Below are 24,573 nucleotides of genomic sequence, written 5' to 3'. Positions count from 1 at the left end.
TGACCGGGAACATGACAGAGTAAGGTATGAACGTGACCAGGAACATGACAAAAGGAAGTATGAGTTGGGAATTGAAAAGGAAATCACAGTGGAGCGCATGCGACAAGAATCTGAGAAAGCCAAGATAGAGTTGGAGGGACGTCGTCTGGCTATTCTCAGAGATGGCGCGTTGTCCGGTGAGGGGCAGGGTGAACAGGTGACCAGGTCTCCTCATCGCTTTGATGTTAATAACCTGCGCTTGCTGCCTCACTTTAATGAAGGTGATCCCGACACGTTTTTTTTGTTGTTTGAACGTGTAGCTAGGGCTAGAGATTGGCCTGATGCAGACTGCGCTCTGATGCTTCAGTGTGTTCTCACAGGAAGAGCACAGTCTGCATATTCCTCTTTATGTCTGGAAGATAGCTCTAGCTATAGTAAAATAAAATTGGCAGTGCTTAGAGCATATAAACTGGTGCCAGAGGCCTATCGACAGCGTTTTAGGTCCTTTGAGCAAAAACAAGATCAAACATATGTGGAGATGGCGAGGGATTTGTCTGTTCATTTTAAGCGTTGGTTAACTGCTCTTGACGTCACTACTTTTGACGATTTGTGTGAGCTCATGACTTTGGAACAGTTCAAAAATATTCTTCCTGACAAGATTGCTACTTACATAACAGAACACAGGGTCACTTCTGCGGCTGAAGCTGCTGTGGCAGCTGATGAGTTTGTGTTGCTTCATAAGAGCAGGTTCGGAGGGCGCTCTGGGGCCCTAGCTGTTTTTGAAGGAAGTAGAAAGGCTGTTGATGTTGGTTCATTTGGGATGGAGCCAAGGAAATTGGGTTTGGTCAAATCTGAGGTGGATAATGATATTTGCCACTACTGTCGTGAAAAAGGCCATTGGAAGGCAGAATGTCCTGCGCTTAGAGCAAAATCTGAGGGAGGAAGATATTTTGTTGGGCCTGTTGCGTTAGCTGCTCCTGTGAAAAGCTGCTGTGTTGCCGATGTGCTTACATCCCACTTATGTGGATCTGAGGTTTTGGCATCTTATGCTCCATTTATACGAGACGGCTTGGTGTCATTGGTAGGTAGTAATGTCAGAGTTCCAATCAAAATCTTGCGAGACACAGGGGCTTTTGATTCCTATATTGTTGACTCTGTTTTGCCGTTGTCTTATGAAAGTGACACTGGTGACACCGTTCTGAGTTGGGGAATGGGATTAAAAGTTCTTCCTATTCCTGTTCATAAGATGCATATTGACTGTGACCTTGTTAAAGGTGAAGTAGCTGTTGGTGTACGTCCAGCTTTGCCAATCGAGGGGATACACTTCATCCTGGGCAACGGTTTGGCAGGGAGCAGAGTCTGGACTGATGTTCCCCCTGCGTTTTTAGTCACTGGCGGTCCGATTGAGTCAGGGTCTGAGGAGAGCTCTACAGTGTTGGCAGACGTCACGTCCTCTTGTGTGACCACTCGTGCTATGGACAAAAATATGTTTGGAAACCAGAAGATCAAGCATTGTCCCACTAGTCAAAGTGGTCGTGGCGGCGGTGGCGTTGATGGTGGTCGTGGTGGCGGCAGCAGGGGTCGAGGAAGAGGCAAGGAAATGTCCTGCTATCGGTGTGGAGACCAAGGACACATGGCTCGTGACTGTGGGTATGCCAACGACCGGAAGTGCTATTCCTGCGGTGGGCTTGGTCACATCCAGAGACGGTGCAGTAGGGTGAAATGTTACAGGTGTGGCGACATTGGCCACGTTGCGGTGCAGTGCAGTAAACCCAGTGAAACTAACTGCTACAACTGAGGAAACATGGGCCGTGACGGTAATGTATTGTCTGTCATACTGTTCGATAAATCGTTCTCGCTCTGCCCATCCTTTTAAAGTGTGCTTCTCAGGTAGCTTACCTGAGTTGCTAAAGATGTGGCTGGGTGTTGGAGGAGCGTTTGGCAGTGTGAGGGTTGTATGTTGCAATTGGTGGTTTTGTTGGAGGTGGGGTGCATTATGTATTGTGTTTTTTTTGTTCATTACTGGTGTTTTTTGTTTTGTCAGGGTTGGGATTGGTGTGCCGGTGGTCCTGGGGACACCGACTTTAAGGGGGGGGGTGTGACGACCCCTGCCTTGTTGTCTCCTGTGGTGTGCATGGCCCTTTAATGTTTCTCCTCTGTTTGAGACGCCCTGATTGGGGACACCTGACGCCCTGATTGAGGACACCTGTCGGCTGGCGGAGGATTAAGAGGCCTGGGCCAGAGTCTTGATCTCTCTCTCCCCGCAGAGGACCGGACCTCGGAGAGCAGCCACGTCGCCTATGTTTTTTTGCTTTGCTTTTGTGTTTGTCTTCGGACACATTAAGTTTTGCTAAATAAATACTTTTTTTACATATTCTTGTCCTTTCCACGCTTTTTGTTATGGCTAAGAGCCAGGCCATGACAGCACTCAAGCTGGTTTCTCCAAAATGACCTACCCCACCTTTAAGTTCCACTTTTTAACAGTTTATTTTAAAATGTTCTTTACACAATGACCTTTTTATAACAAATGTTCTCAAATATGAAATAAAAGTAAATGCAAACATTTAAATAAAGGCATGAACCTGCTTCCAACGTTTTTAAAATCTCTTTTAGGTAGTTCAGGTTGAATGCGTATTAGCCCCATTAGCATGGCACAGGCTCTTGTCGCATCAGAGAATTGAAGGACTTCTGTTCCTTCAATCACTATTCTTGCATCCGCAGCCCTGGTCAAGACAATCTTCAGCACCTCATTGCTAACTTCCACTTCACCATCCTGGAATACGTAGATTAGGAAATACATTTCAGTGTTTTTGGTGCAATCAGATTTGAAAACATTGCATTGTGTTTCAGGTTAACACAAGTTACAATATGATTTAAGCATCATCTTTACTTACTTAAGCTTTCCTTGAAGAGTTCCTCCTTTTCACGAAGACACACCACCAAGCACCGGATAGCAACCTCTTTTATTCTTTCCACCGAATCATCCTTAAAAGGAGAACATTTTAATGTTCAGAAAGAAAAACAAAGGCTTGTTTGCAAAAACAAATAAATCCCTTTTTATCAAATGTAACGTTAATTCTAACAAGAATATATATATATATATATATATATATATATACTGTATTACAAATAATGAACTTTGACTGCAACTGTGAAACAAAGGATACAGGAGGATACAAACGGCTAGCTATGAGTATGCTATGCATGCTACAGTAGCTTAAAACAAGTAGCTGATGATACCTTACAGCTTGTGTTACACTGTATATGCAGTAAGCAGCTGTTGTAAATTAAGATGAACAAAAATGGCTACTTACCAGGTAACTTGATAGATTATTAGGTTAAAATCCTGTTGTTCCACTGCTTTCAAGTGTTTTGCTTCCAGGATGAACGCAGATTGCTCCAACTCAACATGCGGTCTAGCAGAGTCCAGGCGTGTGTTCAGTTTGAAACTATACCGTTGAAACTCAATAGATATGACTTACTCTAACTTAATATATCCCTATAGTTGAGTGAACGCAGAAATATCTTTTCAAAATCATTACATTTGTAAGTAAAAAAATGTTGGTTCTTTTTCAGTTTGACCGACTTCTTAAAATGAGTTGTAAACTAACTAAAACAAGTTGAGTTAACCACATACAAAAAATGTTATGTTGAAAAAGTATTTTTTTTTAAGTGGAATCTACTAACCCTGTGAATCGTTTTTTAGAGTGTATATTCAAAGAAAATCAGTAAAAGTCCTTTTATATCAGCTGTGCACCGTGCAACCTATCTACCAATTGGATCAAATATTAAAGTCAGCCGAATTAGTGTTGATACTGCAAGGAGACGTATTGTGTGAAGAGAAATTGAAGATTGTAGTGCCGAGAGAAGGAAGTCGGAGGCGGTGCATCGAAGGTGCAAATGGGAACTTTAATGAGCAGCAGAAACGGACATGTTGTCGGGTCGCAGCCCAGGAAGAAGAGAAAGCGAAAGGGAGGACACGCCATAAATACAGTCAACAACATATGTGTCCGTGCGGAAACAATACCCCCAACCTGTAGTTCCATGAGTGAATTATGTAACCTAGTTAATTAGTGATCACTACACAAGCCCCCCCAGAATTCAACCATGGACACAATCCTCGCGTCCGGGAGGAAGCACCACAGGGGCCGAGGAGGGCGGGGCCGCCGGCGAGGGCCGGGCCATGGAACGGGCCGTCGGAAGGGGGCCGCAGGAGAGGGTAGGGGCCCTAACGAGGGCGAGGGCATCCCCACCGGGGGGTGGGGGGCGGGCCGGAACGGGCCGTCGTCAGGGGGCCGCAGAAAGCAGGGTCGCTGTGCCGATGCGACGTGGGGACGGGCGTGAATATCCCGGTGGTCCTCAGCCGGGAGGAGCGCTGCCCGGCCGCAGGCGAAGGCACAGCGGCGGCGGGTACGAAGTCCTCGAAAAGAAGGAGCGGTATCCCCGGGCGGAAGGAACCGTGGACAGGGGAGAGGCCAGACGGGGTCAGACGGGGCGACGTCCGAAGCCGCCGTCGAGGCGAACCGTGAGCCGCGGTTAGAGGAGAGGCCAGGCAGGGTCCGGGAGTGCGCCACCCACGGGCCGATGAAGGCGTGGGCGACGTCCGAAGCCGCTGCCGAGGCGAAGGAAGAGGCCAGACAGGGTCCCGAAGCGCGCCACCCACGGGCCGACGAAGGCATGGGCGACGTCCGAAACCGTCGAGGCGAGACGGGGTCCAGAAGCGCGCCACCCACGGGCCGAAGAAGGCATGGGCAACGGCCGAAGCCGCCGTCGAGGTGGCGAAAAAGCGAGAGGGTCCACACGAGGCCGACCAGACATGGTCGAACCTCCTCTCAGGCACCAGAAAAAAACTCGTAAGGGTCGTCCTGTCCACGATTAAAAACAGGTGGGCGAAAAAGCGAGAGGGGCCACACGAGGCCGACCAGACTTGATCGAATCTCCTCTCCGGCACCAAAGAAAAAGGGCTAACAGTTGGATGTCGACATGGAAGCAGTCAGCCGGTAGCTGCCAGTCGTTAGCTGTCCGTTAGCCGTTAGCTGTCCGTTAGCCGTGTTAGCGAGCGCAGCCGGACACGCAGCCGCATGTCCCGAATAAACCAGGCATGGTCGTGTATCGTCTCCATGGAAGGCTTGCTGTCCCCCAGTGCCGAAATGGCGAGCGTCGTCCGCGGCCATTCCAGAGGGCGCACCGAGCCACAGTCCGAGTGCACGTGGCAGCCATGGACGTCCCCAAAAATCTCCGGCATTTCGAGAAAAACAGTGTCTGTTTTTTTGCCATGTTCGGTTCAGTCTCTGATCCTTCGCGAGACTTATGTCGGGGTCACCAATGTAGTGCCGAGAGAAGGGAGTCGGAGGCGGTGCATCGAAGGTGCAAATGGGAACTTTAATGAGCAGCAGAAACGGACATGTTGTCGGGTCGCAGCCCAGGAAGAAGAGAAAGCGAAAGGGAGGACACGCCATAAATACAGTCAACAACATATGTGTCCGTGCGGAAACAATACCCCCAATCTGTAGTTCCATGAGTGAATTATGTAACCTAGTTAATTAGTGATCACTACAAGATGTTGTTTAATTGCTGATATATTTATGATCCACGTCACATATTCAGTTTCGGTGGCAGTTCTTCCAGTTTGTCCAGAAGTCTTCTCATCAGGGCTCTATGAATAAAGAACTACGGCAGATGTGTAATATTTAATGCAGCCGAATCGTGTACTACAATGCCGTTATGTGATGACTTCCAAAGAGAAAAGCAAGCACACTCGGAATAAAGTATTATTAAAATAAAATATAAAATAAGTTTTTCGGATTTCATATCGCATAAATACCATATCCCAACATGCATTACGGCTAAACAATCCAATCACCGAGCTTAAACCATAGCTGAGCATCTTGGGTAAACAGTTCATTGGGCGTGTATCTGTTTCCGGTTATTTTATTTTGAAATTCAGTTCCTGACAGATGCCAAAAAAGCCAGAGATTATAGAATTAAACAAATAAATAAAAACAAGGATAATTGTGTGTTATTGTTGAGTAAATAACAGTGTGTTATTTAGAAAAGAATAACAAATTAGAAGGAAAAAAAGATAATTCAGTATTCTGAGCCCCATTTCTTTTCCTCACGGACGGCAAAAAAAGTCAGACATTATACGATTTAAAATAAAAACAATAATCGTGGCTTGATATTGAGTAAGAAAATGTTTTTATGAACCACACAGCTTCCGGTGTTCCAAGACCCGACCGGACAAAAAGACGTGGTGCAGGCACGAAACATACTACCAATAGAAATACATTGCTTTTAAAATCGTTCTGTGTGACACGAAAAAAAGGGGGAAATTGTGATGGTGAACACGAATCAATAGATTAAATGTCGTGACTATAACACGAAATGCCGTGAGACTGGGTTGTATTATTAGACACTCAAAGGCAAGGAGGGGTGGTAAGGAGGGGTGGAGGATGGGTCAAACAAACACAGGACTTTTACCCATTATTGGTGTTCACAGTGTGAAATCAAACATTAAGTTAATTTCAATGGTGACCTTATTCCACATGATGCTATGGCACGTCGCATGACATCATCCACAACTGTAGTTACTTTATTCTGACCCTAAGTAATCGAGTTGCCTGAACCAAGCAGCAACCATTTCACAAAGTTTTCCGCAATTCCTCAACAGTTTCACAATGTGAATCACGTGTGACCCTTCTTTGTCAGATGCTACGCTAAGTGCTGCTAGCTTCTGTCCAAGTGAGTAGGGATGAGCTTAAGTTACTCTGAAAATGTATTTATCACTGAAACTGAAGAGGACTGAATGAAGGCTAAATTACTAGTTTTGCCTCTATCTGACATAATCAATAATTGGATTGTTATTTTAGGTGAGACACATCATTTACACTTACAGGATGCTGTGTCTACAAAATCAACATCTTTGAGCAGATGGTCTGTTTCAAGTTTCAAATGAGCATTATTGAAGGTAAAAACTGCTGTTATAGAGGAAAGAAGATCATGAATAATGTATATGTTCCATTTCCTTGCTGATGTTTGCATTAATGCATCCTTTTCTTGGAAACTATCAATAGATTTTTTACTTATATTGATATACTGAGTCATATCTCTGAGCCCCAAACATAATGATATAATCAAACTTGTAATGGGCATCATCTCCCGTTATCCCTTATCAATCCATCATGTAGTCCAGTAGTCTCTGACACAAATATCGTTAATTTATATAATTTGTGATTTATATTCATTACATTTCTGGTGACTGAACTGTGCCAAACCCAAGGCAAAACATTTTGTTGTGTAGGGAAATTGAGCATTACGAATTGTTCAAAGAAAAAAAAATGTATATCAAAATGATGGACCATTAGTGTTCCAAAATATAATCACCTTTGCTATTAACCAATGCTAATCGTTATGTGACAATTGTGAGGTAAATAGCATAAATGTGTTCATTCAAAAGTAATATATCCAAATGTTTGCATGCACTCATTTGATATACAGCATTATACACCCCCACTGTGAAGTGGACATAGGTCCCTCTCAACAAAGACACGCCTTGTTCCTATCCTGGCTCCAAAATGGTGGAAGCAGCTTCCCATTGATATCAGTGTTTTGAAATCTTTATGGTTTATTGCACTTATTGTAAGTTGCTTTGGATAAAAGTGTCAGCTAAATGAAATGTAAGTAATCTATCAACACCGCGTCTTGTCTGGTTATGATGATAATGATCCCAATGAGCAAAAGCCAGGTATGCGTTTTTTGCGAGATGACCATGCATTATTTTGTGAGAGCTATGACCAGACTGGACTCATTTAAATGAATAACATGGCTGTTGGCCTTAACACAGAACAAAACTATCATATGTTGGTGTATGGTGTTTGGGTTCACTTCATGATTGAAAGTTAAATATTCACTCTTCAGCTCTGGTTTAGTCTTCAACAAGTCCTGTTTCACAACCAGCTAGGTGCCAACTGTCTGCTGCTTGCTGTGTGCTTGGTGGCCAGGAAGCTATGCAAACATTGAGTTATTTTAAAATGTTATTTTTTTGTTATCCAAACTGGAAGGTGAGGCCACTACCTCAGCTCCATAGCAAAAGCAAAGTGCAAATGCTGTGTGTCACTGCAGGTAGTGACTACATGATGTAACCCTACACCTGGAATCAATAGAGAGCAGTTCCTCTTTCCTGAGCATAAAACTGCAGCTTTGCTTCTGAAAGGGAAACAGTGTTATATTGCACACAGCAGACTCAAATCAATCTCTTACGAATCTCTTTGAGGTGGAAACAGAATGAAAGGAGCATCACATCTGGCAAGGTGACTGGTATTAGATACCACTAATAGCTGTGGGATCATATTACTTCTGTATCTGTGCATGCTAATGAGTATATCCTGCAGGACGTCTCAGGTTTAGGCCCCATTTACACGGGAACGGAAACGAAAATGAACCGAATTCGATATCAAAAAAGTATTCCGTTCACACGCAATCGGCTCAATAAACGTGTTCGTTCACACGAGACTGCTCGACCCGCTGGAGACGCTGTAGTACATATGCCGGGCCTGTAAGTGGCGCTGTACTTCCGCCACAAAATACACCAAAAGCAGCGAATAAGACATCCCGAGCATGGTTGCCATGGTTGCCCTTCTGTTTATTCTCCGCGGTGGATTTAGCAGCAGAGGTGGGGAGAGGCAGGGCTCTGGCTGTTTCTCTTTTTCTCCCTCCCCGAGGCAAGCGTGTGCTCCTGCTGTAAATCTCCCCGGTAGTCCACCAGCAGATGAAAAACACCCACCTCGCCGCCTCTTCCAAGGGACGAGGGAACCGTGCGCCAGAGTTTCCGTTATAATTTTTTTTCACCGGACAACATGTCCGGTAAAGTTTAAGTCTTCCGGACAAAATTTGAAAAGTGCCGGTCAAAGGTCTTCTTTGTTATTTATTGAGCTTTAAAACAAATTAATAACGACTCTATATAATAATATAAGAATAATAGACGGAGACTCTCTTTTCCTCCCACTCTCCTGCGTGTCTCCGTCAGCAGCAGCTGATCTCTGATCTCTCTCTCCTGTCCGATTAGACTTCACTCGCGTTTATGTCCATATCGATCAAATCTAGCTGGAGGCTCCTGCTGGGTGCACTGTCCTGCGAGATACCGGGACCTGGCTCGAAACACTCGGTTGTTGTTGTTGGCGAAACACATCAGCAATGACGCGGATGACACGGGGGTGAGCAGGAGAGGTGGGGAGAGGCGGGGATATGGCGTATAGGGCGTACACACGGAGCCGTTTGACCCCCCAGCAGGGGTCGGCAACCCGCGGCTCTCGAGCCGCATGCAGCTCTTTAACCTGTTGAACCCCTTCCCCCCGCCCCGGGGGGAAAAACGCATCATCTGCAGGAAACAGCGTCTGAGGGCTTCTTAATATTGAATAAACTATGAATGTTTCACATCCATGTAACGGGAAGAAACTCAGCTAACTGATGATATGAACCATTTTTAGCAAAAAAAAACACAAGACTAACGCTGAGCCTCTGAATCTGCCCTGAGCGAAAATATCTTAATGCCGTTATTACAGAACTCTAGCTATACCGATCGATATACTTATTGGATCTGCACAAACAAGCTTAGCTAACATCCTGAGATTCCACAGATTATAGAAATATAAGTATCATCACTGAGCGATCAGAACTCGTGACAGGGGAAGCAAATACAGACAACACACGAGTAGCTTTAGGTAGCAAAACACGGAGATATGCTCACCTTAGCTGTTATTCTGATCAAAAGTCGTGTTCAATGGCATTAAAACGAGACAAAACGCGGCTGAAGGTTAATCCATAGGTTAATCCAATGTGTCTGTCACTTTGAATTTTTTTTTGATAATCCATAATTCAATTTTTATGCAAAAATCGGAGAATAAAGATTAGCTGCTAATGGTAGCCACCAGAGGTTAGCGCAGCTTCCGGTTTTTCTACGCGTCACTCTCACTCCTTATTTGGTAACCTGTGTGTGTATGTGGAACTTTCCCTCGATTCCATTGGCTCTGACGGTTAAAAAGAGATGTCAATCATCAGAATCGACCAAGGGGGGCCAGAGATAGGTCAAATCCACCCAAATGACCCCAGAAGTGGGTTTTTTTGCTAAATCTCTCTAAAAAGGTCAAATTTAACTTGCTTTGCATCAATCTTGATACAGGGTACTTATTATATGTTGTACTTTGGATTCCTAAAGCTTTTAGTCTACCTTACCATCATCCAAGGGTAGTTTTCACTATAAGTAAAAAATAATTTTTGGACGGACACTATAATTTACAGTTTTTTACGATGTTCAATCTGAATTTTTTTTTAAATAAAAAACATCTATATTGATTCTGACTTTTCTACATCCAACTCACAGGTTTATCATTACTTTGAGAAAAAAGATTATAATTTCCCCCTTTTAGAAGTGTAGTTATGGTCATTTGTTCTGGGAATGTCATTTTCGAGCCTGAGACCTGGAAAACAGGCTCGGGGATCAACAGGTTAAGCTCTCTGCTCTGGCTCCCTTGAGCTTAGACATAAATAAGAAGGAAATAAAATAAAAGTATTTGTAGGACTATTTATATGTTGTTGCATGGTTGAATATGTTTCGTATCTTGTATTTTGAGGTGATACTGTGACACATAAATAAAAAACAAAACGGTTTTAATTAGGTCAACTAAAATGTGCGTCATATCCTGCTACGGTCCCGCACCAGCGCCTTTTCTTGCAGGTGAATAACCTGACCCCCGGCTCGATGAGCGAACTATGGATAAATCAAAGAAAAGAAAAGTATCGGAGGAACACAGGATTTAATTATGCGTGGACAGAGTTATATGCTTTCAAGCAAACGATGCTGGTTTACCGGTATGTTTGATATAGAGAAGTTGTCAAAGGTGCTGCAGCCTTTACGTATTGGAGGAAAAACACGGAAGAGGAAGACAGCTGACGATCTTCAGTCATAATTCAATCAGTTTACTCTTTTTAGGGTGCAGCTATATGTTTTATTTATTTCAAAGTGGGCCCATTTTAATTGTATTTGTTTCCCTTCAAATGTGCAGAGGACTCCCCAAGTGCTGTGTTTAATTTATTTTAAAGTAGGCCTGTGTATTTTTTGTATTCTCCTTATAAGAGTTCTTTGTTTCTTATTAGAGGTTAACAGTTTTATAATGTAATTAATAATAAATGCAAAAAAACTGTAGTTTTTGTCTATGATATAACAATAAATACATCTTTATAAGCTATCAAATATGTTTTGCGACTCCGGACAAAACAAATTGTTGGAAAAGGGGGCAAAATGGCTCTTTTGGTCAAAAAGGTTGCAGACCCCTGCCCCAGAGCGTTCCATCCGCAGATCTACCCACCTTGGGACCCGTTATCGTTTGAGGGGTCCGTTTTCGCGGTTCCGTTACGGCCTCGTGTGAAAGAACCGTCTATATACGATAGAAAAAAGTAGCAGATATACCCGAACCGTCTCCATGTAAACGGGGCCTTAGTTTGCTTACACTCTGCACACAAACACACACACTAACACACGCAGACACAAATACACTTGATGGACTTACTGTAACCAAGGAAATGTTTAAGTGGGACGCACTGGGCATTCAACAAACTTCAATGGTAATCCATCTTTACAGCAGCAGCATAAGATACCTAGTAATGTTAACCCAAACCATATTTATCTGAAACCAAACCAAGTGGTGCCAAAAGTTTCAAGATTAGCCATGATACTCTTGGGCAGGCGGCTTCTGTAGAGACGAGTAGGCATGACATCATATCTTTAATTAGCACTATCTCTCCTTCTCCTGTTTCACATGGTGTACTGTAGGCCTCACCGATCTCTCACCATTCCACTTCCCCATTTGATATTTTTAGACACAAGAATCAATGATCTTAATTAGTAGGTAGTGACAGGAAGGTCACAGGTGTAAGGGATATGGAGCTTTTGAGATGCCTCTTTTGTGTTTATCAAGTAACACAACATTGTATAGTGGAAAAGAGTGTATCAACACACAACTTTCATTATGCTGATTTTAGGAGTTTCTCGGATGACTTTAAATATTTCTCCTCCTCCATTACTGATATAAACAAACATTCATGGCTAAAACAAGACTAGTTGAGCAAGCTTTTTATTTATCCAATATTTTATATATGTATATATCTCCTCACACATAACAACTGCTGCAAAAATAAGCGGCGCACTACATAAAAAACACAAGTATGGAATAACAACCAAGACTGACAACCAATGCAACTTGTGCCATTTTGCTAGTTAAAAATACAGATACACATAATAAAGATATCATTTGGTGATGTATCAATCATATCAATCAAATAGCATTTTCCCAAGGATTTATTGTCATTATTAAACATAGGGTTGCACCATGAAATGCAGAACGTAGCTTAGCTCATTTTGTTAGAACCTTCCATGGTCATCTACCATTGGTATAGAAAGCTCTGAAACAGACCTTTTTCTAAGTTAAACTTAATAAGGCAACATTTACTTGCCAAGTTGTTGTTCAATTTTACAGAGAAGCGATAGAATCCTAACCTGACGCTCCAGATGGTTTATTACAAAGGCTATCTGATGAGCCTTCAAAACACACTAGGCAGGAGAAGCATCGATCAGCATCTACCACAAGCTTCAGAACATGTTAACTCTCAGCACACTGCTCTCCTCTCTACACTGCCCCCCTGTGGGCCAACATTCAAAAAGCAAGCATTGCAGACAAAAGCAAAAATATTAACAATGTTTATGATGTTGTGTGTTGTATGTTTCTTTAATGGACTCTGACAATTAGGTGAACTGAACTCGTTATTGAATACAGATTACTTAGTTACTTTGATTACTCGGTTTATAGGTAAATCCCGGAAAAACCTGGTTAATCGAAATGCAGTTGAATTAACATATATATATATTTTTTTAATGATTCCATGCGACCATTTAGATTTTAGATACTGTATTATGCGATGAATATAGATTACCAGCACAGAGACTTTAGATTCCTTCCCTCTCATCACACACTCACACAGTGACACACAGGTTCAGACTGAGGACAGGGGGGACATTCATCACCTTAACAAGGAAGGTTTTACATCAGCTGTGTCTCTGGAATTCTTTCTTTGAGTTGGTGTAGTCATATAGCTGCATAAAGTACAGATTATTTCAAGATATACTTGAAATAATCTGTACTTTATGCAGCTATAGTGGCACAGCAACAACTTTTTGTATTGGATCATTTCCACTATTGCTATAAGTAAGACTGCACCTGGACTGAAGAATATCTCCAAAAACAACAATCTCACCAAAACCAGACAGCTGCTCTCTCCTCAGTAGGAGCATACAGTTGGAAGAGCTAAAGTAGCTTCAGCGCCTCGGAGGAGAACAAACAGCCTGCTTTAGGAAACTTTTGTGAGTGATCAGCAGTAATGTGCTGATGAATATTTCTCACCTCAGCTGTACTGTCCCACTGTCAGCCCTATGGGGGGAAAGGAGAAGGTATTAACGCTAATGAGAGAACATAAAAAAGAAATCAAATGTTCCTAATCTCATCTATAACTAGTTGAGAAATGGTCCGTGCTAAGAAAGGCATTGATTGTGACCCATGCAGTGTCTCTAGCCTATTCATACAAACACGCTAAACTACAGATTGTGAATGTTATTAATTTAATTAAGTGCTTTTAGCCATTACTCAAAACAAAAAACAATACATTAGATTAGAGTCAATGTTGACTCATTTTAAGCCTCTAGGAATTGAGTGAATGAACAATATGTGATTTTCTGCCACTAGGAGGCTCTCAATCCAGATAAAAAAAAGACAGAAAAGGGATGGGAGTTGGTCATTACTTTGAGCTTCTTCCATATATAATGACTTCATTTTTCATAGTTGAGGTCTTATGCCTCAAAAACAAACAGACCAGGGGAATCAAGTTGATAAACACAATAAATAAGGCAGGTTTAATCTTTATACAGTAGTGTTTCTCTGGATGGCAGATCCAAAGGATAACCTATGTTCTCTGAAAACTATCAAATGTGCCTTAAACCTGGACCTAAATATATTCACACAGCTTCTGGCAGACCACCATCACTGACGCTGTGCAAAGGGTGTCAACGCCATTCCATGCAACCAATCGATACGCACCGTTACTGTGATTACTAAAATTACAGATTTCTCTAGGTTTGAGATTTAATGACTTCAACCCTGACATGAGGAACTGCAGGATTTTGCAAATCAACACAAGGTATGCCAACTTTAGTTTAAATGCTAATAACATAACACAAGTAAAACGTTCTGAAAGTCAACTGCAGCAATCAATGACAGCACACCATTTGCTGTTATTATCGTCAATGCACAAGATACATCACAGGACAGAGATCCAGAAGACTCAAAAGCTTTTAATGTCATATCATATACACGACCACACGGTTATCAGAGGTGGGAAGTAACTAAGTACATTTACTCAAGTACTGTACTTAAGTACCATTTTAAAATACTTGCACTATACTTGAGTATTTCCATTGTATGCTACTTTGTGCTTCTGTCCCACTACACTTGTGTACTTTTACTCCCCTACATGTATTTAATACCTTTAGTTACTTTACAGATCTGAATGATGTGAAATATAATCAAGTGTTAAATCAGACTTTAGTTCCACCTGGAGTAAATTCACAAGCTACCCTGCAGTATACAAAGTCATTCAAACTAGCTGCACCTTTACCAGCTTTGAGAACACTTTCATGATCAATCATTATAAAACATATCATATATATTATTCTGAAATGGACCAATCTGCACAACGACTACTTTTACTGTCGCTACTTTAACTATATTTTAATGATAATACTTTTCTATTTTTACTTGAGTAACATTTTGAATGCAGGACTTTTACTGAAACAGAGTATTCCTACACTCTGGTACTTCTACTTTTACTCAAGTACAAGATCTGAGTACTTCTCCCACCTCTGATGGTAATGAATAAAACACTTGGGTCACAGGTTCCTCAACAATGCAACATTTAAAATATACAACACATAAAACAAACAAAAAAGGTCAAAATAGTGCAAGCTCGGGCATCACATACATATCCAGGCAGAGTTAGAGTGAACTCACTTGACCCTGTGGAAGGCCAGCCTCCTCCTCAGAGATGACACCCGAGGGTGACAGCCCCGCTTGACCCCTACTCCGCTCTGCACCATCGTGACCCGTTCATTAACCCCAGTTTCACTTTCTAACACTCACTGGATGGGCCAGGACAGACATCCTCTTCCTCTGCTTCTTTAAGTGGAATCTCTGGTTTCCTCTTCCTCTCACTCCTCACACACTTTCATTTCTTTTTTTTGCACCTCCCTCCTTCCCCTTTCCTCCAACCCTCGTCCCTCTCCCCCCTCCCTCCTCCTTCGGTCTTTTCAAGTGACCCATTTTTCGAGGCCGTCCATTTTATTTCGATTCGCACCTGCTCACATTCTGCACAGTTGCAGGTACACTGCTGTCCTCCTGCAGCCCACAGGAGACACTGCACCTGTCACAGGGAACATCATTCATCATGAGCTCTCAACCTGTGTTATGAGCTGTGTGTGTGTGTGTGTGTGTGTGTGTGTGTGTGTGTGTGTGTGTGTGTGTGTGTGTGTGTGTGTGTGTGTGTGTGTGTGTGTGTGTGTGTGTGTGTGTGTGTGTGTATGCATGCATGTTTTAGCTGTAATAGTCCATATGAGGATGAGTCCTTTGTTATCCCCAGTGGGGACCTTTCTATTGTTACAGCAAAGGAACAGTGCAGATACAATATTTAAAAAAAATAAAGAAAAAAGATTGCAGCGTTACAAAATAGTAAAAATATAAAAGTATTAAATGAGCCAATATCAACATTAATAAATTGTAAACAAAACAAATAAATGTATATTGCACATTGCAGTGTCATTACAATTTTACACGAGCAGTGGTATTGCACAATTTGACCTATTATTTTCTTAGCAATGCTTGCCATACTTCACTGATTAAATGTACCTTAATGTCAGAAGGTGAACGAATGGTGCAATACAGTATCATTAAATATGTTCGTTTAAAACAAAATTGCAAAAAGTAATTGCAAGGTACTTTCTAAATATCAAATTATAATCATCTTTTCTGGGACCCCTCTTCGCACACACATGCATATTCAAGCAAACAAATAGGGCTGTAGTACACACACACCGTGTGGACGCACAAAACACACTTCAAGAGGCACACAACAGCAGCAGTAAAGACATTTGCATAAACATAAATCATTAACCTACCTTCATTTCCACCAGAGGAGACGTTGAGGGCAGCCATCCCATAAATAAATGCATCAGCTTTAGTGACTGCTGCACACTTGGCACAGCTCAGCAGCACGACATTAAAATCTCTAAGAACCACTGGACTCACTAACTTCCCCTTTAAAAGGTTTGGTTGTATTCATATTTTATATAAATGGCCAACCTTTAGAACGGGACAAAGTAAAAGTATAAAATATAACATAATTTCTTTGAAAAGGTAGAATTAATGCCTGAGAGATACTGGGTTTCATTAAATCATAAAATAGAGGTTTAGAACTTAATGAAGACTGTTTTAACGTTTGCTCCAGGGGTGTAGTATCTGCCTCAGAGTCCTTCTTTTTATTGTTGTAGTTATATCTACTTCTTTTAGATATTTAAGATACGTAACCAGGAGTTGCTCCAGATGGCTCCACATCCACACACTGATGGCACGGCCAACTGTGTGTGAATGTGAGTCTCCCTGATCACGTGGCACCTTACATGGCTCTGTGTGTAAATGTGGGAATGCTGACTTGTTAAAAACACTTGAAATGGTCACAAGACTGGAAATGTGATATATAAATGCAATCCATTTACCCTTTACTGAGAAAAACTACCGGGGAAATGACCTCGGTGTCCTCAGTAATTCTATCTGTTCAATGTTACACGCTCCAGCACTCAGTTCCATGTTCCACCTGATCGATGTGTTCCACACACTGATGCTGAATCATTACTGATTACTCATCCAGATCGGTAAAATGCAGCTCTCTTCATAGTTCACTTTTCCTAGAAAAATCCCCCAAATATTTACACAATAGAAGTCAGTGCAGACCAAACATTTCTGATAAACTCTGCTGTGTGATGGTTAGCAAGATCTCTTCCTGCACCCTCTTCCTGTTTTATACCATAAATAAACCTTGTGCTGTCCATGTCCATCGATCCAGTGTCACATTCAGGTGACGGCAGGGCTGAGGGTTAAATAGTTGTGTGTCTTACTCTTTGAAAGTCGTCATGCAATATGTTAAAATGAGTTTGCTTCGTAATATGATAAAGATAATGTTAACACGCATGTCTCATAGTTTGTACATCTGGGGCAGAAGGGACTTGTCTGCCAATGAAGCGACCATGTTCCTCTGTTTAAATAATTACACTGTTTAGAAATCACTACCTGCTGTTGGAGTCCTTTCACCTGGAAACAACTAACATGCTACTTGAACAAATAAAAGGCTTCATATGAAGATTACTTCAACGTATTGACTAAGTAAATGATATCTATACTGGCTGAGTTTATTCCAGTTGAAGTATCAATAAAATACCGTCCCTTACAGTTTACTGTAAATATGTCACAAAATTCCAACCTGCATGACGTCTTACAGCCTGAGCCGAGAGCCCTGAGGCTCTGTGACACAGAGGAGAGTTTATTGGTCCGAAGCCTTGAACTGCGGCAGGACAGGGATCTAATGAAACTCTGTCTCTTTGGGACAATGATGTTTATGTTGGCAGGAAATCATTCTGATGCTTCTTAAAGAAGGTTTCTCCTTTCGACATGGCTACTGTGAAATTCTGCGCTGGACATTTAGACGCTATTGGGCAAAATAAATTAGGATAATCCTTTATTAATCTTTAGAGGGAAAATGTATAAATATATTTAAATCTTTATTTGTTGGTTTCTATTTTTTCATGTATTTATACAAATATTTTAATTCAGTTTTATTTTAATTTTATCTTTTATTGGACATTATACGTTAACTTCTCACGTTTTTATAAATATCTTTATTTAATTTTATCTTTTTTTTTTATATTCTCACTTTACTTATGTTTTTATAGTTTTATCCTTTTTTTAAATTGTATTCTGAGACAAAACCCAGATTCTCCAGGGAATCGTGCAGGTAACTGTGATTTTTATATTTTATATGTGCACCTTTGTTTTTCTGATGAAGTAGGGCTCCACATTTAATAACTGTCTTAATAACTGTGTCGTGGCAATAAGCAGTTCACCAGTCGTTCCTTTGTTTAATGAGCATTTCTGCTGAACTGGAACTCATAATCCTGCTCAGAGAAAGAGTCAGTCATGGTTTTATCACGCTGCAGAGGAGGAACACACACTAGGGAGAGGCTGACCAGGATGAAAGCACAGGTGTGAGGGAAGATAGTCGCACACTCAATGATTAAAGAACTTACAAACGTTCCTTCTTTATCAAGCTGTTAACAGCCAGGCAGCTCTGAGGGTCTGTCCTCAGGCGGGGATTCATGTCCTGCTTCCTGTTACTGAAGTAACTCATTCCACTGGCTGAATGAGAAGAAAATGGCTGAACCCAGGAGAACATAGCTGCCCTCCATGCTGCCATATTGCTAAATGTCAAAAGGTGACTCATGTACATCCACAGTACCTTATAATAATGAACATTTATACAGCCATATTCATAAATGTAAAAACATTTACCCTTGATATAACCTGATTTATCTTTTAGAAACATTACCACATGTGTTACATTGACCCAAAACAGATTTTGACATTGCAAACCCATTTTTGTACTTGTCACACTGAAAGTGAAATATTGACTTTAATTAAATGTATTATGTCAACAGATTTCACATAACTGTATTAGGTGAGTCGAAAGCAATAATATGAAGTTTAAATAAAAAATATTAGGTTCAACTTAATACTATTGCTTTCAACTAACCTAATACAGTACATTTAATTCAAGTCGACGTTTCAGTTTTTTCAGTGTACCTTCTATCTTTTCATCAATATCTCTTGATATTCTAATGATTAACAGTATTCCACTTGATATCATGTTTTATCTGTGTGTATAACTATTCTTGAGGTTCTGCTTTCTAATTTGAAGACACAACTGTCCTTGTCCATTGCATGGTGCAATAGCAGCCCTTCACCACTAGAGACCAACATTGGCTGCACAATGGATATTCAAACGTTAACTCTGGGCAATGAGTATATAACTCAATTTAACAAACCATGGTCAAACAGATGGCTGAAATATCAACACGTTGGAGGGTGTTTAAGTAAACTTTGCAGATAGTTTCTCTGTTGCCTCCTGCATTACGCACTGAACGTCCCGCCCCTTTAACACTCATCAATAGGCTTGTTTGAGACGAGCTGCGGCTCGCCTTGAAAGTAGACGAGAATAGCCGATTGCAGCCGGGGGAGGTCTCAAAAAGCTCGCCTGAAGTCGGACAGCTCGGCTTCTTCTTCTTCTTCTTCTTCTTCTTCTTCTTCTTCTTCTTCTTCTTCTTCTTCTTCTTCTCTCGGTTTTTGGCGCATTGCAAACAACTTTAAGGTGCATACCGCCACCTACTGTACAAGAGTGTGTATCACCATATCATCCTATCACCACTTGTGGAATTATACCACTGTATTTACGTTGTTTTAAATTCTTCCAATCAATCCTGTTTCACTCAAATACTTAAAAATGGCCTTCCTGGTAGCTCTTACCCCCTCACCTTCTGTTCCCAGTATCCCCATCAGGCTCCACTCCCTTCCTGCCTCTCTGACCCTGTCTCTTAGTTTTTCCCTCTCTGTTTTGTACATGTTGCAGTGTAATATGATGTGTTCCACATTTTCTTTCACTCCACACCCCCTGCATTCTTCAACTTCGCTTTTTCCTATTATAAACATCGTGCCATTTAATCCTGTATGATCCAGTCTGAGTCTAGTGATGATGATCTCCTCCCGTCTGTTCCTTTCTGTGTTATTGTCGACTGTATGCTTTTCAAAGCAGATAGTGAGTCTGTGCATATCACTAACCTATCAGGTCTGACCTCTTCAACCTATTGTAGCCCAATAATTGCTGTGAGTATTTCTGCTGTATAAACTGATAAGTTATGTGACACTCGTTTTGAGATTGATATTTTGAATTCTGGGATATACACGCCTATCCCCACGCATTCTTGCTTCTTAGATCCATCTGTATACATTTTGAGGTAATTGTAATACTTTTAGTTCAGGTACATACTCGTTTTAATTCCCACTTCATTTATTTGCCACTCTTTTTTCCTTTCTATGATACTCACATCTATATAGCTTCTGGGAAAAGCCATGGGGGAACACTGCTAAATGGGCTTGCTTTGGCAAACTTTATGGTCTCCACTCCATATGTCCTCGTTTTCTCCTTACTTGTCCAGCCAAACCCACGCCCCTGGAACTTTGTATATTCCCAGCAATCCTGTAGTATTCTGTTTGTGATATTTTCCTCTCCACTTCCTTGTAGCCTGACCCAGTAGGCCTATGAAAGAGCAAGTTTCTCTCTTCTAAAGAATGCACAAATGTGTTTAATCGTTAATGTCAGATATGTACTGAGTAAATACATTTGTTCCTGCTCAAGATTAGATTCAACTTTATTGTTATTGCACAGATTACAGGTACTGAGATAACGAAATGCAGTTTAGCTTCTAACCAGGAGTAGGGTGACCAGGTGCCAGAAAGCCACAAGTGGGACAGAGAGTATGTTTGTGTGGGACAATGTGGGACATGTAAATGTAATGTTGACGCATGAACTGTCAACGGGGGGGGGGGGGGGGGGTTGGGTACACTTTGGACCTCTGTCGCCTGTCAGCGCAACTTACATAATGCCGTTTAAAACATATAATAATGGGCGGTGCCGGCCGTCAGCGAACCGAGCCGGCCTTTCTCCGCAGAAAAGCGTTTTGGCCAATCAAAATGAAATATGCGGGACATCGTCTCAATTTGCGGGACGCACCAAAAGTCGTGAAAATGCTGTGCAGTCCCGCGCAAAGCGGGACATCTGGTCACCCTAACCAGGAGTGCAAAAAGCAGTAAAGTGAAAAGTAATGTACACAATCTACAGAATAAAATATAGAATGAATTGAATGATGAATACACAGTGAGGGGTATGAATACACTAGATATACACAGTAGCCTATGAGCAGTATGAACAGTATTAACAGTGTGTATGAATGCTAAGATATATAAAGTATGAAAACGGTAAGCAGTGCAAGTATAGCATAAAATATATAGATATTAATTTCATGATGATAAACATTGTGGAACAATGATGAAAAATGTGAATGGAAGTGGCGACGTAAAACTGACACAAAACAACAACACACTTTTGCTGAGCCAATGGAGAGCTTCATCCCCAGCACAGGGTAAAAACCACCAATGAGCGCTCAGCTCGAGATACCAGCGAGTTGTTTCCCATCAAGCATTTCGCTTCCGCAGCCCGTGGAGAGAAACTGCGCCGCCTCGCCGCGCCTCGCTCTCAAGTCTGCGGGCGTCTTTGTCCCGCGAGATTTCAACGTCTCATGTAGGCGAGCCTCCAGAGCAAGTCGGATAAAATGACTAACCATCATGCAACGCACTAGCAAGACGTTGATCGCAATTGCGCAGGTCTGCGCAGGTCTCGCTTGTCTCAAACAAGCCTAATGTTAGGTCAACAATCAACCTGTCAACATTACCTTGGATACACCATGGATGTATAATAAGAACTGGATACAGCGTGGGAGGCAGGGCCTCGTTCATTCCTATGAGAGTTGCTCATTGGCGCATGAAGACAAAATGGCCCAACTTTTGAGAGAGCGAAACGTCACGAAAGTATTCATATAATCCGTTTTTATTGTGCATCCATGGGTAAAGGTACAACTCATGTAGTACTGAACACGTCACATGAACGTGCCGGGCGGCGCGTTCATAATGCAGAGGAAAATAACTCTCAGAATAACGTTATTAGCACATTTTACAACTTGAGGAACGAATGTTTTTAATAAGGGCTATACAAATGTTCATACTGGGTAGTTTATTCAGTTTAAAAAAAATTATCCAACGATTTACAGACGTCTCTTTCCCAATGTTAGTCAATGGGAAAAAGTCATTCCGGGCCCAGCGACTGATGCAGAAGTGTAGTACCGCCGTTTGGCCACAACGAATATTTTCCTCAGAGTCCGGCGCACTTCCTGGGGGCTTGCTTGGGATACACATGCAGCTGTGGAATAATGGCGGCCTTTGAGCTTAAACCTCAGAGTTTAATATATCAGGTCCTGCTGTTGCTTTATGTCATGTTAATGGTTTCATTTTTAATAATTTTTAATCGACAGTGATTTACAGTGAACGTCATACAGTATGTGAAAGATTTATTATAATTTTTTTCATAATTCATTAAAGTGATCTACTTTGGATATATATATATATTTAAAGGAGATGTACTTTTATATAAATGCACTACTATACATCCGTTTTTAAGAATACAATTTAAGGAAATGTTCAGAACGGATTTTCCATGAAATATACTTTTTTTTTTAAAAATGTTATAGAAAGAAATAAAGAAAAAAAACGTTATAACAACAATATACGTAAGTCCCCTGTTTACATGAAGGAATACCACTTCAAATAAATGAAGTTTGGCGATATCAGCCTGCGATATCAAAATGTTTCATGTGTGATTATGCCACAAAACTACTTGGTTAGATTTAGGAAAAGGATCAGCAATTACTCAAGTTGTAAGGCATACTGTAGGACCAAGCTATTAAAATTGCCTGCCGGTTTCACACAGGTTTTTATTGGTTAAATTCCTTTGTCTTTAGAGAATAAGCAGAATAGATCCCTTTCACAGCTTCTTCTTAGATGCAGTACCCTTTGAATCTGTCTCAGTGGAGCAGTATGGTTTATATAGCTGGGTGGGGTCAAAATCTAACAAAGATTAAATTGTTTGACCAAGAAAAAAACTAGGTCCATGTTTAATAGTCTTTAAGATGCAGTTGAAATCTCTGGATGAAACTCAGTAGACCTGCAGTTAAAAGTGTCTCACTATTCACTCATCATCAAGTTCAACATTGAATGTCACTCTCAAATGATTGAGTAATTATGGCCAACTTTAATATTCAAGATTTACATATAATCTGAGTTCAACAGGGCAATTTCCTGTCGTATTCCATCCTGCAGTATTATGTACTCTTATGTAGAAGCATCCATTAATACATACAGCACAGAGTTGCATGGCTGCTTCTGATAAAACCACGACAGTTTCTCTCACTGCACAGGACTGTTGCTTCCAGTCCAGTAGAAATGCCCATTCAAAAACAATTCATTGGGAAATATACTGGGAGTATCCTGCCATCCAGAGAAGACCATTCCTGTTAAAAGATGCTGCTACATCAAACTAGCCCACATGAATCATTTCCAGGATGCTGAAGAGCAGTCAGAATGTATTTTATTTCCATCCAACCATTTGTTTAGGCCCAGTTATTGTCTGATAAGCAGAGCAAGCTCCCTTATTTAATAGTAGCCACTTAAAAACACAAACTAGGCAGACTGTTAAAAGGAAAAGTTTGTTGTTGCGCCAGGAATAAAGACAGTAACTCTCTGTGTATCTCCATTCAAAGTTTTATTTTTTATAAAAGAACAAAAGAAACAAAAGAACAGCACTGAGTTTCTGTACAAATATTACTCTTTCACCCAAGCAGAGGACTATATAAATGGCTTTTTTGTTCAAGCCCACATCAAAATAAAAGCCTGATATTAATATCATAAGAGACAGGGTCCCCTCTCCTGCGGTGTGTTCACTGTACAGTGAGGACTTTCATATTTACATAAAGAAGTTTCAAGAGGGTACAAAGAACTTTGTGGTGAATGCATACAATAAACAAATCCAGAAATGGAAACCAAAAAATATAGATTTATGAATTTACAGATGAATTTCTATGACCATTATATTTTATATCTAAAGGAGTATCATTTATATTCTATATAAGCATTGAGGCAACAAAATAATACAATTCTTCCTATAGTTTAGTATCTGTAACATGCATATAACCATCATTCCTCAGCTTTTATTGGTGGATTTGACCCCATAGATTTCTAATAACTTTACATTGTATGTATCGTAGGGGCCCCGGAGGCCCCATTGCATTGATAATGGTGCTTCTTTCCAGTTAAAATGGACATGAATAGAAATATGAGCCTGTAGGTTTTCAACAGAACAAAAGACTATCACTGAAAATGTGACAAATTCCTAACCTGAAGGACAAAAAGAGAGAAGTTGAAAAAGTTTAATCTTTCGGACCCCTGCACAGCTAAATGTAGGATTGTCTGTTTGTGAAAAGACATAAATAGTCATACACATCCCCCTAATATAACATCAAACAGGTGTGTGTGGGGGGGGGGGGGGGGGGGGGGGGGGGGGGGGGGTTCTGGGGCTATTCAACCCTCTGACAAGCCGTTCTGACGGAGTGTACTGGCCCCTTAACAAGTATAATTGTAGATAAGCAAAAAAATATCCACAGAGAAAAATTGGCATCTCTATCTAGCTTCCTTTTAATGGCCGATGTCTGGAGTGATGAGTTGGAGTTCA

General features: G+C 41.2%; 1 protein-coding gene across 1 annotated transcript; it reads left to right on the top strand.

Moving 5' to 3' along the window:
• The first annotated feature begins 461 nt into the window (after window positions 1–461).
• On the top strand, window positions 462–2,351 carry LOC117472172. Its single transcript, XM_034117331.1, has one exon. The coding sequence runs from the start codon at window positions 518–520 to the stop codon at window positions 1,775–1,777; it is 1,260 nt and encodes a 419-aa protein (XP_033973222.1). The 5' UTR covers window positions 462–517; the 3' UTR covers window positions 1,778–2,351.
• Window positions 2,352–24,573: the final 22,222 nt, after the last annotated feature.

The sequence above is a fragment of the Trematomus bernacchii genome, unplaced genomic scaffold (assembly GCF_902827165.1).
Source record: "Trematomus bernacchii unplaced genomic scaffold, fTreBer1.1, whole genome shotgun sequence".
In the NCBI taxonomy this organism is placed as follows: Eukaryota; Metazoa; Chordata; class Actinopteri; order Perciformes; family Nototheniidae; genus Trematomus; species Trematomus bernacchii.
This window is presented reverse-complemented; position numbering and strand designations above follow the sequence as displayed.

Bases quoted from the DNA above. Each gene is read 5' to 3' on its own strand.
- LOC117472172 (XM_034117331.1), top strand. From the start codon at position 518: ATGGCGAGGGATTTGTCTGTTCATTTTAAGCGTTGGTTAACTGCTCTT.